A 12,929-nucleotide genomic window follows, 5' to 3' on the forward strand; every position below is an offset into this window, starting at 1 on the left:
CCGGACCGCGCACTCAGCCACATGCACACGTGTGTACACGCATGCCTGTCCACACCCCATGCAGCACATGCCTGTGGGGTCACATGCTTGCACACACTTGCACACACAGGCCTGGTCACAGCCCACACGCGGCATTTCACACAGGCCCGACCTCTCCGCTCTGCAGGCTCACAAGCGCTCACCCATTCACGCCCCCACCTGTGCACACACACATTCACACATTCTCGCCTACATGTACACACGTGCCCACATTCCCATGCTCAGCACCACGCTTCTCTCTTCCACACGCAGTTGGCTCCACTCCACGTCACACAAGTCCCCGCGGGTCAGAGACGGTGTCCCCCCAGTGAGTCACGGCACCGGGAACCGGCAAGCGCCGCTGCCTTCTACCTGACTGCCCGTGTTCAGGTGGACTCCTGGGAGGCCTGGGCACGGTCTCCCTCCCCGTGTGACAGGGGGCCTGGACTGGGCCCCAGCGTCCTGGCTGCTCCTGCTTCTGTGTGTACCCAAAGGACGCAAGAGCAGAAGCGGGGAGCCTCGGACACCACGGGCCTCAGACTAATCTGGGGGGCTTCCGGTGGGGGGAGCTGTGGGCTGGGTTCCAAACCGGGGGCAGGCCTGGAGGGGATGGGGTGCATGAGGACAGCGACAGTGACAAGCAGATGAGGAGGAAGAAGCTCAGACGTCTAGTTGGGGGTGCATGGGTGGCCGGGAAGTCCAAAGGCCCCTCGTCCCCACTTACTCCCCCGCCCAGGCCACACACCAGCCTGCCATCTGGTGCCAGCTCCGCTCCTGGGCCCTTCCCCGCGGCCCCTGCCTCTCCTGGGCCATCCGGCACCGCAGCTCTACCTGGAGGCACTGGGTCTCAGCTCCCAACGTGGGCTGGAAGGGCTCCCACCGCCCTGTGACACGGGGTCAGAGCCCCGATCCCTCCCTTCTCAGTCCTCAGACGCTTATCCGTCACTGAGCAGGTACTAGCTGAGCACCTGCTCCCCGTCAGCCCGGGGGGCACAGTGCGGGTGCGTAGGCCGCAGGCTCCCGTGGCCTGCACATCCTCTCAGGAGGGGGCCTTGCCCCCAACCCCGCATCCTGAGGCCAGGGTGCTCAAGCCCTGGTCCCCTGACTTGTGAGAACCAAGGGCGGGCGAGGAGGGAGCCTGAGAAGCTCGCCTGGGGCCGCCCTCCACCTCAGTCTCCCCCACACAAGGAGCCGGCCAGCCCCCGCAGACCCCAGGCTCCAGGGCTGAGAGAGAGGCGTGGGCAAGCAGGGAGCTGGGGGGTCTGTAACCGTCCCCTAACACTAGACCTCCGCCCACAAGGAACGGGAGCCATGCTCAGGGAGGGCGAGGGGTACCAGCCACAGCCTCGTCTGCTGCCTGGTTTGGTGGAGGCCACTCCTGCCGCCCTGGGGCCCCGGGGTCTGTCAGGACCAATTACTTCTCTGCCTCTGCCAAGGGCTCGGGGCTCCACGAATCCCAGAAGTGGCTGCCACAGTTCCAGCGATGGACGGGGTTGGGGGAGGAGGGAGGATCGCCGACAGGGTCGGCCATCCCCGGGGGGCGGGCGGCCCTCCATCCACAGCCCCATCTCCCAGCCCCGATCACCCAGACCAGCCCCCAGCTTTGGACACACAGCCCCAGCACCCTCCAGAGGTGGGCGCAGGGGCCGGGGGAGAGTCTTGCTTTAGGAAAGTCTGACAAACATCCCAGATTCCCAAGATGGAGGGATTGAGGGGCACCCACTTCGAAAAAGGGGCCTGCAGCAAAGCGGCAGGCTCCCGACCAAAACTGCCCCAGAGAACAGCGCTGCCTGCCTGCCGAGGGAGGTATGAGCACAGCTCTGAGACTCTCTTAAGACTGAGGGACCTCGGTCACAGAACCTACCTGGTGCTGCCCCTTCGAGAGCCTCTGGGCCTTAGCCCCGGCCTCGGCCACTCCATATTCTGACCCACCAACCTTGCACAGCCAGGGCCAGTCCCGAGAGCCTGCCCTGGGGCCCGTGGCTTCCCACTACCTCTGCCGCCCTCCGGCCCAGCCCCGGCGACCCCTGAGCCCGGCAGGGTGCACGACAAGCTGCCCAGGGGCTGCCTGATTGGAGAAACAGGTCCCAGGTCTCTTCTGGGGTACGAGGGTCCTTTCCTTCACCTGCGTCCACCTTCTCCGGGGGTGCCTCGGCAGCTGGCGCCCTGGGCTCCAGGCCCAAGAAGCCACCCACCCTTCCCTGGCCCATGGCCCTGCTTCTTCAAGCCCCAGTGGCCTTTGTGCCCCTCTCAGGAAGGTCCCCAAAAGATTCTGTCGTGCTACAGAAGGAAGGCTTGTATTTTCCCCAAATTAATATGTAGAAACCTGACCCCCAATGTGATGGCATTTGGGGGTAGGCTCAGGAACGGAGCGAGCACCCTAACAAAGGAGCCCCCAGGCAGGTCCTTCCGTCCCATGAAGACCCAGCGAGGAGGCCGCCACCTGAGGACCAGGGAGTGGGCCTTCATCAGACACCCGGTCAGCCGATGCCTTGATCGTGGGCCTCCCAGTCCCCAGGACCACGAGAAGCAAGTCTCTGTTGTTCACAGGCCACCCAGTCTGTGGGGTCCCCTTAGGGCAGCCAAGCAGACGGAGACGGCGGGGAAGAGGCACCAATATCCAGGCTCCCAGGCCGAGACAAGCAAAGGGGGCACCTTGGGTATTTGAACTTGCCACCCTGTGACCAGCTGCCAAAGGTCAGCAACTGATTGTGCGGGGGAGTCGGTGAAGGCGCCCCGCACTTGCAGGGCCGTGTCAGCCGCCTTTCCTCGCCCCGTCCCCTGGAGACCCTCACGTCTCCCAAGAGCACAGGGGTGCTCGGATCCCCGTTTCACAGGTGGGGAGCCAAGGCTCACGGGGCAGGACAGCATGCCCCAGGCCCCACAGCGTACAAAGTCCAGCCATCCCTGTCTACCACCTCTGCTGTTCAGTCCACCCTGGCACAGGCCAGGTTCACATTCCAGTTCTGCCGCTTGCTAGCTGTGGGACCTTGGGCAGGTCGCACCTTCGGAAGGCACAGCTCTTCCCGCCTGCTCTGAGCTGTCCCTGGGCACTGTCCTCGAATGTGCTCCCACAGCGACCTCTTGGCACAAGCTGGAAGCCGATGGCCCCTCCCATGCCTGCTACCACCAGACATGGGTCTGCTGATTCCATCTGGAGGTGCCTCTCCCGCAGACCTGCCCCCACCACGACTGCCAGCTCCCTGGGGACCTGGGCAGCACCCCCTCGCCGAGGCTCCCCGGGACCGCAGCAGCTTCCTGGCGGGGCTCTCTGTGCTCGCCTTCCCCACCGGCTCCACAGCGGCCAGGATGCAGCTACCCGCTCACGCCGCTCTGGGGACCACCTTCCAGTCACTATGTCCGCTACCGTCCAGGAGGCTGCTCTCACCCGACACCCTGGCACTCTGGGGAGCAGGAAGAGGAGGGCCTGGGAGGGAGCAGGGGCAGAGAAGGGCACTGGCCCAGCCCAACCTCAGCGGCCCCGGAGGCGGGGGCGGGGGGGGCTCCAGGTGGCTGGTGCCTGCGGAACGCAGGTGGACATGGGTCGGAGCCCCAGAGCCAGGCGTCTCGATGCAGCCCGCCCCCTCAGTGGACTTCCTGCACCCCCCTCCTGGGGGGTGGGCCGTGTGCAGCAGACCCAAGCTGGTCTGCTGGCCCTCGGGCAGGGCTCCTGCCACAGCTGAAGAGGCCTTGAAAAGGTTTCTCAGAAATGGAGTTTTCTCCTGCGGGCGACAAGGGAGCATGGGGTGGGGAGGTGGCAAGCAGGAGGGCAGAAACCTGCCCTGGCAACCCTGTCCCTGGGGGTGCGCAGCGACAGGACAGAGCACCCCCAGACCGTGCAGTGCGTGGGGGCTGTGCCAGAAGGGGCCACCCCCAGGGCAGGGCCTGGGAAGGAAAGAGGAGGGGAGCAGGCTAGGCTGGGGGACAAAGAAGGGGTCCCGGCAGGGCTCTGGCCAGGCTCCCATGTATCTGCCTGTGTGTATCCAATTACGCACAAGCGGCGGCCCCCCCCCCCACACTTCAGACGCCCTCTCAGGAGCCCCCTCAGCCCACGCATCCCCGCTGGGCGCTGAGCAAGAAGACCATATGGAGGGAATAATAAGACAATTAACTTTCCATTAAAGAATAATATATGTGGGTTTTTAGGGAGCCGAGCGGCAGCGATCCCTACCCAGAAGCATATTTCACACCCGCACCCCCCGCTACCGCCACCCCGACGCGCGCCATCTCAGATCATCGACGCCAGGAGGGCGCGGGCCTCACAGGGAGGTGGCTGGAGGAGGGGTGGGCTGCAGGGGCAGCAAGCACAGGGCCCCAGGACAGTGGTTCAGAGGCTTCTGGGATGGTCCTGCATGAGGGGGTCTGCCTGGCCAGGGGGCGGGCGAGCCACAGTGCTGACCGGACCCGCTGCTGCGGCCTGGGGTCACAGGGCTTGAGCACCCCCTTCTTCACCCTCCAGGGCTACTTCTGTCCCCTGGCACCACCCCCACCCCATAGGGTGCAGAGCTCCCCTGGTGCTCCTGGCCCCGGCTCATCCCGCCTGACAGGCCCGCCCCCGCAATCGGGGGCCCACGGCGGCCTTGGCCAGCCCGCCCTGAGCCGGCATGGGCTTCCGGAGCTGGTGGTGCCAGCGAGGGTGGGGGGAGGGAGTGGGGGGACTCACAGAGGCCGGTCTCTAAAGAACCTACACTGGGACCCTGTCCCCACCTCTCTGAGCCCCTCAGGAAAGGGGTCCTAGATGTAGCCAAACTTGGTCCTTGCCGGGAGCCAGCTCCAGCTGCAGCACTTTGCAAATGTTAATTACACATTCCCAGGGAGCACTCAGTGGGCGGGGTGCGGGGACGGCCAGGGGCAGACAAGACCGGCTCGGGTGGCGGCGCCCTCACAGGTTCCGAAGTACCGTCCAGGGAGTGGGGGAGGGGTGCATCGCTCTGACTGGCCATGACTGTCAGAGAGGCACAGCAGTGGGGAGCGGAGCTGGAGACGTGGGGACAGGGAGCTCCCAGGCCAGGGCCCTGCTCTCTGTGGACACAGCTCCGCAGTCAGGTGGTGGGGCGTGGGGGGCCCAGGGCTGCCCCAGGTCGGCTGCTTCTGGCAGGCCCTGGGCCGCGCCTCTGCCCTGGCGCCTCTGCCCCACGCCACCACGACTCAAGACTGGCCTGCCGGGGCTCCTGTGGGACTGGCTGGTGGGGACCGTCGGCCAGGACCTCGGTTTCCCCATTTGCATGACAGGGCCACGGGAGTAACCAGAAGCTGGGCCGAAGCCTGCACAGGGGCCATTTCTGCCCCGACCTGCAGGTCAGGTGTGTAGGGGCTGTTATGGATTGCGAAGGGCCCTCAGAGATCCAGACATGGCTTGAGCCTTCCCAGAGGGTGGCCCGTGGTCCCCGGTGTGGCCACCCCAGTCTCCGCTTCCAGCGCAGCTCTGGCCAAGCAGTATTCCCTCACCTCCGGGCCCCCTCCCTGACGGAGGACCTTCCGTTGCTTCTGCAGCACCCCTCTGAGGATGGTGTCTCCCCCAGTCAGGAACCCATCTCAGGGCTACTATGCCTGACGAGCACCGGTCCTTCCTCACATCTGACAGTAGTCTCTCCTGCTGTGCTTTCCCCACAAGGCCTACAGAGTTGTCGCCCTTCTACCCTGGACACCCAGTCAGAAGGGGGTAGTTCCCTGGCTGCACCCATCAAAGTGACCTGGGCTTCAGAGTGGGGAGGCTGGCCGTGCCCCTTCCTCCCCGACACACCCCAGGCACCTGATGAATTATTCATCCTGATCAGTCTCATTATGTAAATGAGTTCAGAACCGAAGCATATGCTCTCTGCTCTCCCCCCAGGATGGGGACAATATGGCGCTGATGGGGGAGGGCGGCTAAGGGGCTTGGGAGACCTCACTCAGCGTCTAGGGGCTCTGGACAGGGCAGGCTGCAGTAGCGGCCACACTTTTTCAACCTGTTGATGGCAAGAGCAGGCCAGGGAGAGGGGACGGTGAGGCTGGATTTGGGGGTGGGAGGGGACACGTGGCTCAGGAGTGTCTAGTTAAGTGTGGGGGTGGGGGTGGGGGTGGTGCCTGAGCACTAGGCCACCGAGGGAGCGCCTACTGTGTGCTGGCCCTGGGGTCAGGTGAAGGCACGTGACGGGGGCCTTCACAGACGACCGCACTCCCCACCGGGATGCGCCACGGCTGCTGACCTGTAAATGGGCCACATCGCCCCAGCCACGCCCCCACGGGGCCACGGTGCGGCTGGAGAGGAAAGTGCCAGGGCAAGGGAAAGGCTCCCAAATGCCACAGTCGGCAGCTTCTGACCCTCGCAGCTGCCAGCGTTTGTGGTGTCCGGCTTCTGGGGGTGGGGCCGCCTCTCGGGCTGGGATGGGCAGAGGGGGCAGCCATTGAGGGGAAGAAGGCCCCCGTGGAGCGGGTTCCAGGACCACCCCACTGCAAGGCGTGTGAGGCATCTCAGCCTCAGCTCAGGGCGGCCTGGGGAGGGCTGGTCCCAAGGGAAGAGCCAGCACCTGGGTCCACGGAAGCATTGCAGCTGGGTCAGGGCTGCGCAGCGAGCGTCCCCAAGCCATCGGAGCGGGGCGTGGGCTGGGCATGGGGCCCTCTGCTATGCACAGGAAGGGGACCACGGTGGCTCAGCCCGGGCGGGGGCGGGTGCTGACGGGTCAACTCCCCTCAGCTCCCAGGGCTGTCCTTTTCCTCTAGAACCTTCACCTGCTCCCCTGCCGCCCCCCTTGCCAGAGGGCCCTGTGCCAAGATGCAGCCCCAGAGCTGTCAGCGGGAAGGAAGAGGCTGAAGAAGCAGGTGAGAAAAAACTGGAGCAGGACAGAGAGCCACCGGAGAGCTGGCAGCCGTCGGCAGGCACAGCGGTGCCAGGAGGAGCTGGGAACACCAGCTCAGCACTTCGCCGCCGCTGCCAGGCCTGCCACAGCCACACCCCACATGGCCCCCACTCCGGCCAGCTCCTACTTGCCCAGCTCTCCCTGCCCACCTTCCCGAGAGTGGGGGTGCTGCAGAGGAGCCCCCGGAACGGGGGTCGTGAGCCCATGCCTCTGCGCCGGCTCTGCCATGCCAGCTGCGTGGCAGTAGCCTCCGCTGGGCAGGTCGGGTGGGGAGAGCCGTGCTCACTGACGAGTGTCTGGAGTTGCTCAACCGCCCTTCGAAAGGGAAGAAACAGCACATCCCAGGAGTGAAAATTATCAAACCTGACTTCTAAGAAAGGGCGTGCATCTGTGTCAGTCTGTCCGCGGCTACCTTCGCCCCCTCTCCCTGCAGCCAGACCTCCCAGCCACGCCGTGGATCAGGGGTGAGGAGCAGAGAGGGTCCAGGATGCGCCCGGAGCACACAGTGTGTCTACTGAGCTAGGATTCCATCTCTGGTCCCCGCCACCCAGGAAGCTCAGTGGTTCAGACAGAACCGAATCTCAGGCGTGAACTATGTACGTTGTTTTCGTATTGGCCAGCCTTCTGGGCCTGAGCTGCCCATGACTGTAAACTAACGTCCTCAAGGTGAGGATTCAAAGCACAGAAGATTCTTCACTGGAGGTGCACGGTTAACTCCTTACATGGGATATGTCTTCTGTCCTGATGTGGAACTTGGAAGGGCATGCAGCACACATCCCGGGGAACTCTCATTTCTCCACAGCCCCGACGCCGCATCTGGCAGTGCCCACTTAACCTAGTTAGCGCCAGGTGCCGCTCCTGAGCATAAACCGAGGTCTGTTCTGGAACAGCTTTTCCTACAGCACCTTCTGGGAACGCTCTGCCGGCCTCCGAGCGCGGCTGAGTCATCGAGAGTTCACAGGAAGAGAGTGGGACGGGGTTACTGCAATTCAAGCCAACATCCAGGGCAGGAGGCTCCGAGAGGCTAAGGCACCGGGGGGAGGGCACCCAGCTTGTGGGTGGCTCTGACCCACAGCCCTGACTCCCCTCCCCACCACACTACCACCTCGTTAGACACCCAGATGAGCCCCATCCTGCGCGGAGGTGCTACATCCACGGCCCACAGCCCTGCCACCCCCATATCCTTGGCACCTGCTCTAAGCTAAGTGTGGGGAAAGGACCAAGAACAACACTCCCGGTAGCTGCCCTGCAGAGGTTCCATCTACTGACCTGGCCCTGACAGAGAGGCGTGACAGGGACACAGCGGGGTATCTCATCACCAGGCCCCAGACCTGGACTCTCCAGCAGTAACTCCATCCACTCTGCTGTTCCCAGGACAACCACTGGCAGGAGGTGCCTGTCAATCCTCTGGCCGTAGTGCCTCCTGGCCCCGCCCCCAGCCCCCAGCCCCCAACCCCTCCCAGGGCTCAGCCTCTGAGCCTCTGCATTTTCCCATAAAAAGTGATGGCTCAGGAGACTGACAGCGACACATTTTGCAGCCTTCTGGGGTGACGGATGGTCTGCTCTTTGCATCACTATTTCCAACATTAACATAATCTCCCAGGATGAATGTGGCCGCTACTGTCTGATCAATCACCCCAAGCACGGGCTTCCAGCTCATCTCGCCTTGAGCGGGTGGCCTGCTCCCTGGGGTTGGGTGGCCTGGCCACCCCGCTCGCCACCGGACGGTCTCCTCTCTGGCTCACGTGCCCAGCTGCCTCAGCTGGACCCTCCAGGGCCTGGCCTCCCGCCCCAGACGTAGCCTCAGACGTCGACCTCACCCACCTGACCACCTGCAAAGCCTGACACCAGGGCTGACTGGGTGTCATTGCTGCACAGTCACCCGGGGAAGAGCAGGCCAAGCCCCGAAGTTATGTCCCCACCCGCCCCCAAGGGTCATCCAGCCATGTGTGTGTCACCACGCCGGGACCTCAAGAATGCCCACCAAACCATCCACACTCTGCATTTCTGAAGCCCTTCCCCCATTCCCCGTGGAGGAGGGTCTGGGAAGGGCGAGCAGGGGCGGTGGGCTTACCTCCCGGAGCTGCTGGACGCCCCCAAAGATCCGCATCACACCGTCGATCTCCTGCTCCAGGCGACGCGCCCAGTGCTGCATCCTGCATGCAGAGAGGAGAGAGGCGTCAGGAGGGCCCGCCTGGCGCTGGAACTGCCTAGCCCAGCACCCCAGGGTGCCCAGCAGCAGCCACCCCTGCATAAACCAGAGTGCACCCCTGGTTCCTTTGAAATCCTGACCCGGAGACCCAGGCACTGTTGGACGGGCAGGGAGGAGAGTGGACTGAAGTTTGAATGCACAGAGCAAGCGCGGCAGCTCCAGAGACCTGCAGGGAGGCTGTTCAGAGAGAAGAGCCGGCCCTTGCTGCTGCTGCTGTGAATATGGGGACTGTGGACACCGGGAGGGGGCCCGGTGGTGTCTCTGCTGGATCTAGGAGCCTCCTGTCCCCAAGGCTGGCTGAGGTCTGGGGAAGGGGAGGGAACATGAGTGGCTGCAGCCACCACTAAGTCACTGTGTAACCTGGGGCGGCGCCAGCCCCTCTGGGCCTCTTCTGAGCAGGGGACATGGAGCTGTCCCAGCGCAGACAGCCCTCGCCTTCCAGCACCCCAGTAAACACATGCTTATCTGAGGCCCCTTGCTGGACACCCAACCTGACCCACCCACCAGCAGGTCCAGTTCAGATCATCCCACCCCTTTCTGGGGACCTGGCAAACCCCACGTTCCTCTACCCAAGCCACCAGGTCTCCTTCGCACGGGTGCCACCTCAGAGGGTATGAGAAGAAGAGGCGGGTCCAGGGCAGCCCATCCCACAAATGGGGGCGGGAACTGGGGGGGGGGCCTGGCCCGGGTTCTGACCTGTGACTCCCATTCAGGCTGTGCCAGATGAGGGGAACAAAGGGGCTGGCCAGAGAGACACTGCCCACACTGGCAAAGGGGCTTCCACTGTGACCGGGACCCCTTGTCCTAATGCATCTGAAGAGGCAGCTCCGCCTCCCGATCCCACAGACATAGCAAGGGCTCACGAGGGAATTACCACAAAGAGTTAAATACGCCACGGGTCAACGGACGGGACCAGTGCCAGCGCCCCAGCCTCTGGAGAGTCACCCCCGGAGCCACAGGGTCTGAGAGATGGTATCTGGCCCCCAGGCCTGCTACCTCTCCGCATCCCCTGTGCCACGTGGTGCCAGGACTCTTCTAGCCCCGTGGGTCAGGAGAGTGTGCCTCTGCCCCTCAGCTCTCTTCAGGCCTGCGGCTGGGGGCTGGGCCGGTGCCATTGTGTGTGCCCGGGTCGGTTGGCATGGGAACTCGGAGCAGGAGGCGGGCGGATCACTAATTGCAATTTGCCAAGCTGAATGTCAGGACCATGATGAAAAAAAAATCAACATCAAAAGAGGTATTAGCTTTGGCTTGTTGCTGGCTGAGCCACAGCCTGATGTCCACCTCCGCTGCCCCCCCACCCCCACCCCCAGGAGCGCTCGCCCCGAGCCCGGGCAGAGGCCGGGCTGCAGGCCAGGTGTGGAGGGCAACCGGGCCTGGACCGCCAGCTGCGGGAGGGCAGCGCCGGGGGAGGGGGGAGAGCCTGCTTGGCCCTGGCCCCCGGCCGCCGGGCCCTGATTGCTTGGCCCCGGCCACGGGTGGGCAGTGCGGCAGGTGGCTGCTCTGTGTTCCTGAGGTGGAGCCCGGGGGCAGGGCTAACGCTGAGACGGGCTGCTACACAGTCCTGCACCCAGCGGGGCAGGTGGCCTATGAACGGGTGAGGCCAAGGGGCTGACCTTCAGGGGGAACCATTCGCCCTGTCCCGCCCTGTCCCTGCCCCCAGCCATTCACCGGTCTAGGGGCCGGAAGGCTAATCGCACCCCTTCCTGGGGCTGTTACGCACAAGGGCACCAACGAGGTACGTACTAGGTGCGGTGCCAGCACATCACCTGCTGTCTTGCTTTAATCCTCACAAGGAAGAGATGAGGAAACTGAGCCAGAGAGGTGTTACGTGACCTGCCCAAGGTCACCCACCGAGGAAGTGGCCATGAACACAGAACTGGACCCCGGGGGTGCTGCGGCCAGCGAGAGCCGCCAGACGCACCTCTCGCCACTGCGCATTCGGTGTCGCCACCTTGGGCGCGCAACCCGCCGTGGTGGGAATAGTGACAAACGGGCAAATGTTGCCAATCGCAGTTTTCCCTTTTCCCCAGAGAGCAAACTGTGAACATCCACCAGCACAGCACTGACTCAGTCCCAGGCGCTGACTCTTTTCTGGTGTATCTTATAGGACTTCTGTTCTAGGATTTCACAGATAAGTAAAGGAACATTAATTAGAAGGACAGGCATAGATGCCAAGTTTTTATTTTGCTCAGACAACATATTATTAGTATTATAATCACCATCATTTCATCCGAAAAGGCTATTTTAACCCTAAAAACGTTTTTAAAAGAGCCGAATCTCAAGGATAAAGTCCAATTCTTCCCTCAAACACACCCTCTCCCTCCCTCCACCCATCCCGTCCTGTCCCTCCACTGCGGGCGCCCCTCCCCACCGCGTCTGTGCGTGAACACACACGGTCTCCCACTCCCACCCGAGGGCCGAGCAGCTCTCCACTCCGCTCTGGGCCGCAGGGACCGGCCCGCCCACGACGCACGCCCGCTCCTGGGGTCGAGCGGAGCCTCCAGCCGTTGGTCTGGCACACAGGCCCGACGGCAGGACGGGGCAGAGCGGAGAGCACTGCCCACCGCCTGAGCGCGGGGCAGCCACCTGGCCATTCGCCATTGCCACGCGTGACCCGGAGGCAGCGTGCGTGCCCAGGACACTGCAGACCCTTCACTTCATCTTCCCAGAGACGAGACTTCGTGGGCTCCAGGGTTGTGCTGGCTCCAAGGGGTGACGCAGGGGACGGGGCGGCCAGGAGCCAACAATGCACCTGCAGCGTCCTGCGCCAAAGCTGGAGCAAACACCCACCAAACTGCGACGAAGCCCGCAAGGCACAGGCGCCCTCACCCCAGCAGAAGAGCGTGGGGGCTCTGCAAGGGTCAAAGGCAAACCAACCAAATCCCGCGTGGGCCTCCATTAGCCTGGGCCCAAGTACCTGGCTCGGCCGGTCACCCCTGGTCAGACAGCGTGGCCCACGGGCCACCCTCCTGATGGGCAGGCCCATCTGCTGGCCTCCCGCATCCCGTGACTCTCCGCGCTCTCCAAGGAAACGACTCCGCTCATCTCCAGGCGTCTCCTAGTGCCAGCTTAGCAAGACGGCGAGGAGAGGGTGCCCGGGAAGAGGCACGTGCAGCTGGGCTGCAGCCAGCACGAGGCCTGCCGTGGGCACGGGAGGCTGGGGACAGAGCCAAGCGCCACCATGTCCTCTGATGTGCCTGAACCCGGGTCGGGGGCGAGGCGCTGCACTCCCATTTCACAGATAAAACTGAGGCCACTGGCAAGGACGGGTGCAGGGCCACATACTACAGAGAAGTCAGACGTGTCCCCCGGGTTCCACAGCCCCACCCTCCCAGGACGACGAGCCTGCAGGAGAGCTACCTCTGCCAGCGTGACCTTGGAGAGCTCTGGCCTGTTGGCTCCTCAGCTTCCCTGGCTGTGAACAGGGGTACTAGTGAGCGGCCCAGTAACGACCATTAAACCCGCAGGGCGACCTCGATGGGCAGAGTTATCACTGGGCAGTCCCCAGAGTGGGGGAAGCTCACCCCGTCCAGCCCTGCCCCCTCCCTGGCACTCAGGAAATCTCCCGCGACCCCGAGGGGAGGAGGCGCGGAGGGAGGGGGCCGTGGAGAGGAGTCCTTGGAGGCTCCCCTTAATGCCCTGCTGAGGGGGGCCTGGGCCAGGGGCAGCCCGGGCAAAGGCACCTGCGGACTAGGACCTGGAACGGGCAGGTGGAGAGCAGCCTCGTGGGGAGAAGCTGACACTACGCTGGGCTGCGGGACGCGGGGCCTTACTCTGCAGGGCAAGGTCAGAACCAAGACATGAGGAAGGGGGCGGAGTCACCTCAGGTAAGGTGTGGGGTGAGGATCTGGGGCTGAGGA

At 64.0% G+C, this 12,929-nt stretch overlaps 1 protein-coding gene across 2 annotated transcripts in view; it reads right to left on the bottom strand.

The window, feature by feature from the left end:
- The window catches only part of CACNA2D2 (calcium voltage-gated channel auxiliary subunit alpha2delta 2), a 121,185-nt gene that overhangs the window by 90,082 nt on the left and 18,174 nt on the right, over positions 1-12,929 (bottom strand). For both annotated transcript variants that reach the window (XM_054594691.1, XM_054594690.1), the window contains exon 2: positions 8,932-9,013. In XM_054594691.1, the coding sequence (XP_054450666.1) occupies positions 8,932-9,013 (82 nt within the window). The remainder of the gene's footprint in view (positions 1-8,931; positions 9,014-12,929) is intronic.

Source organism: Pteronotus mesoamericanus, unplaced genomic scaffold (assembly GCF_021234165.1).
Source record: "Pteronotus mesoamericanus isolate MK-2021 breed Mesoamerican mustached bat unplaced genomic scaffold, CSHL_Meso_final scaffold_533, whole genome shotgun sequence".
In the NCBI taxonomy this organism is placed as follows: Eukaryota; Metazoa; Chordata; class Mammalia; order Chiroptera; family Mormoopidae; genus Pteronotus; species Pteronotus mesoamericanus.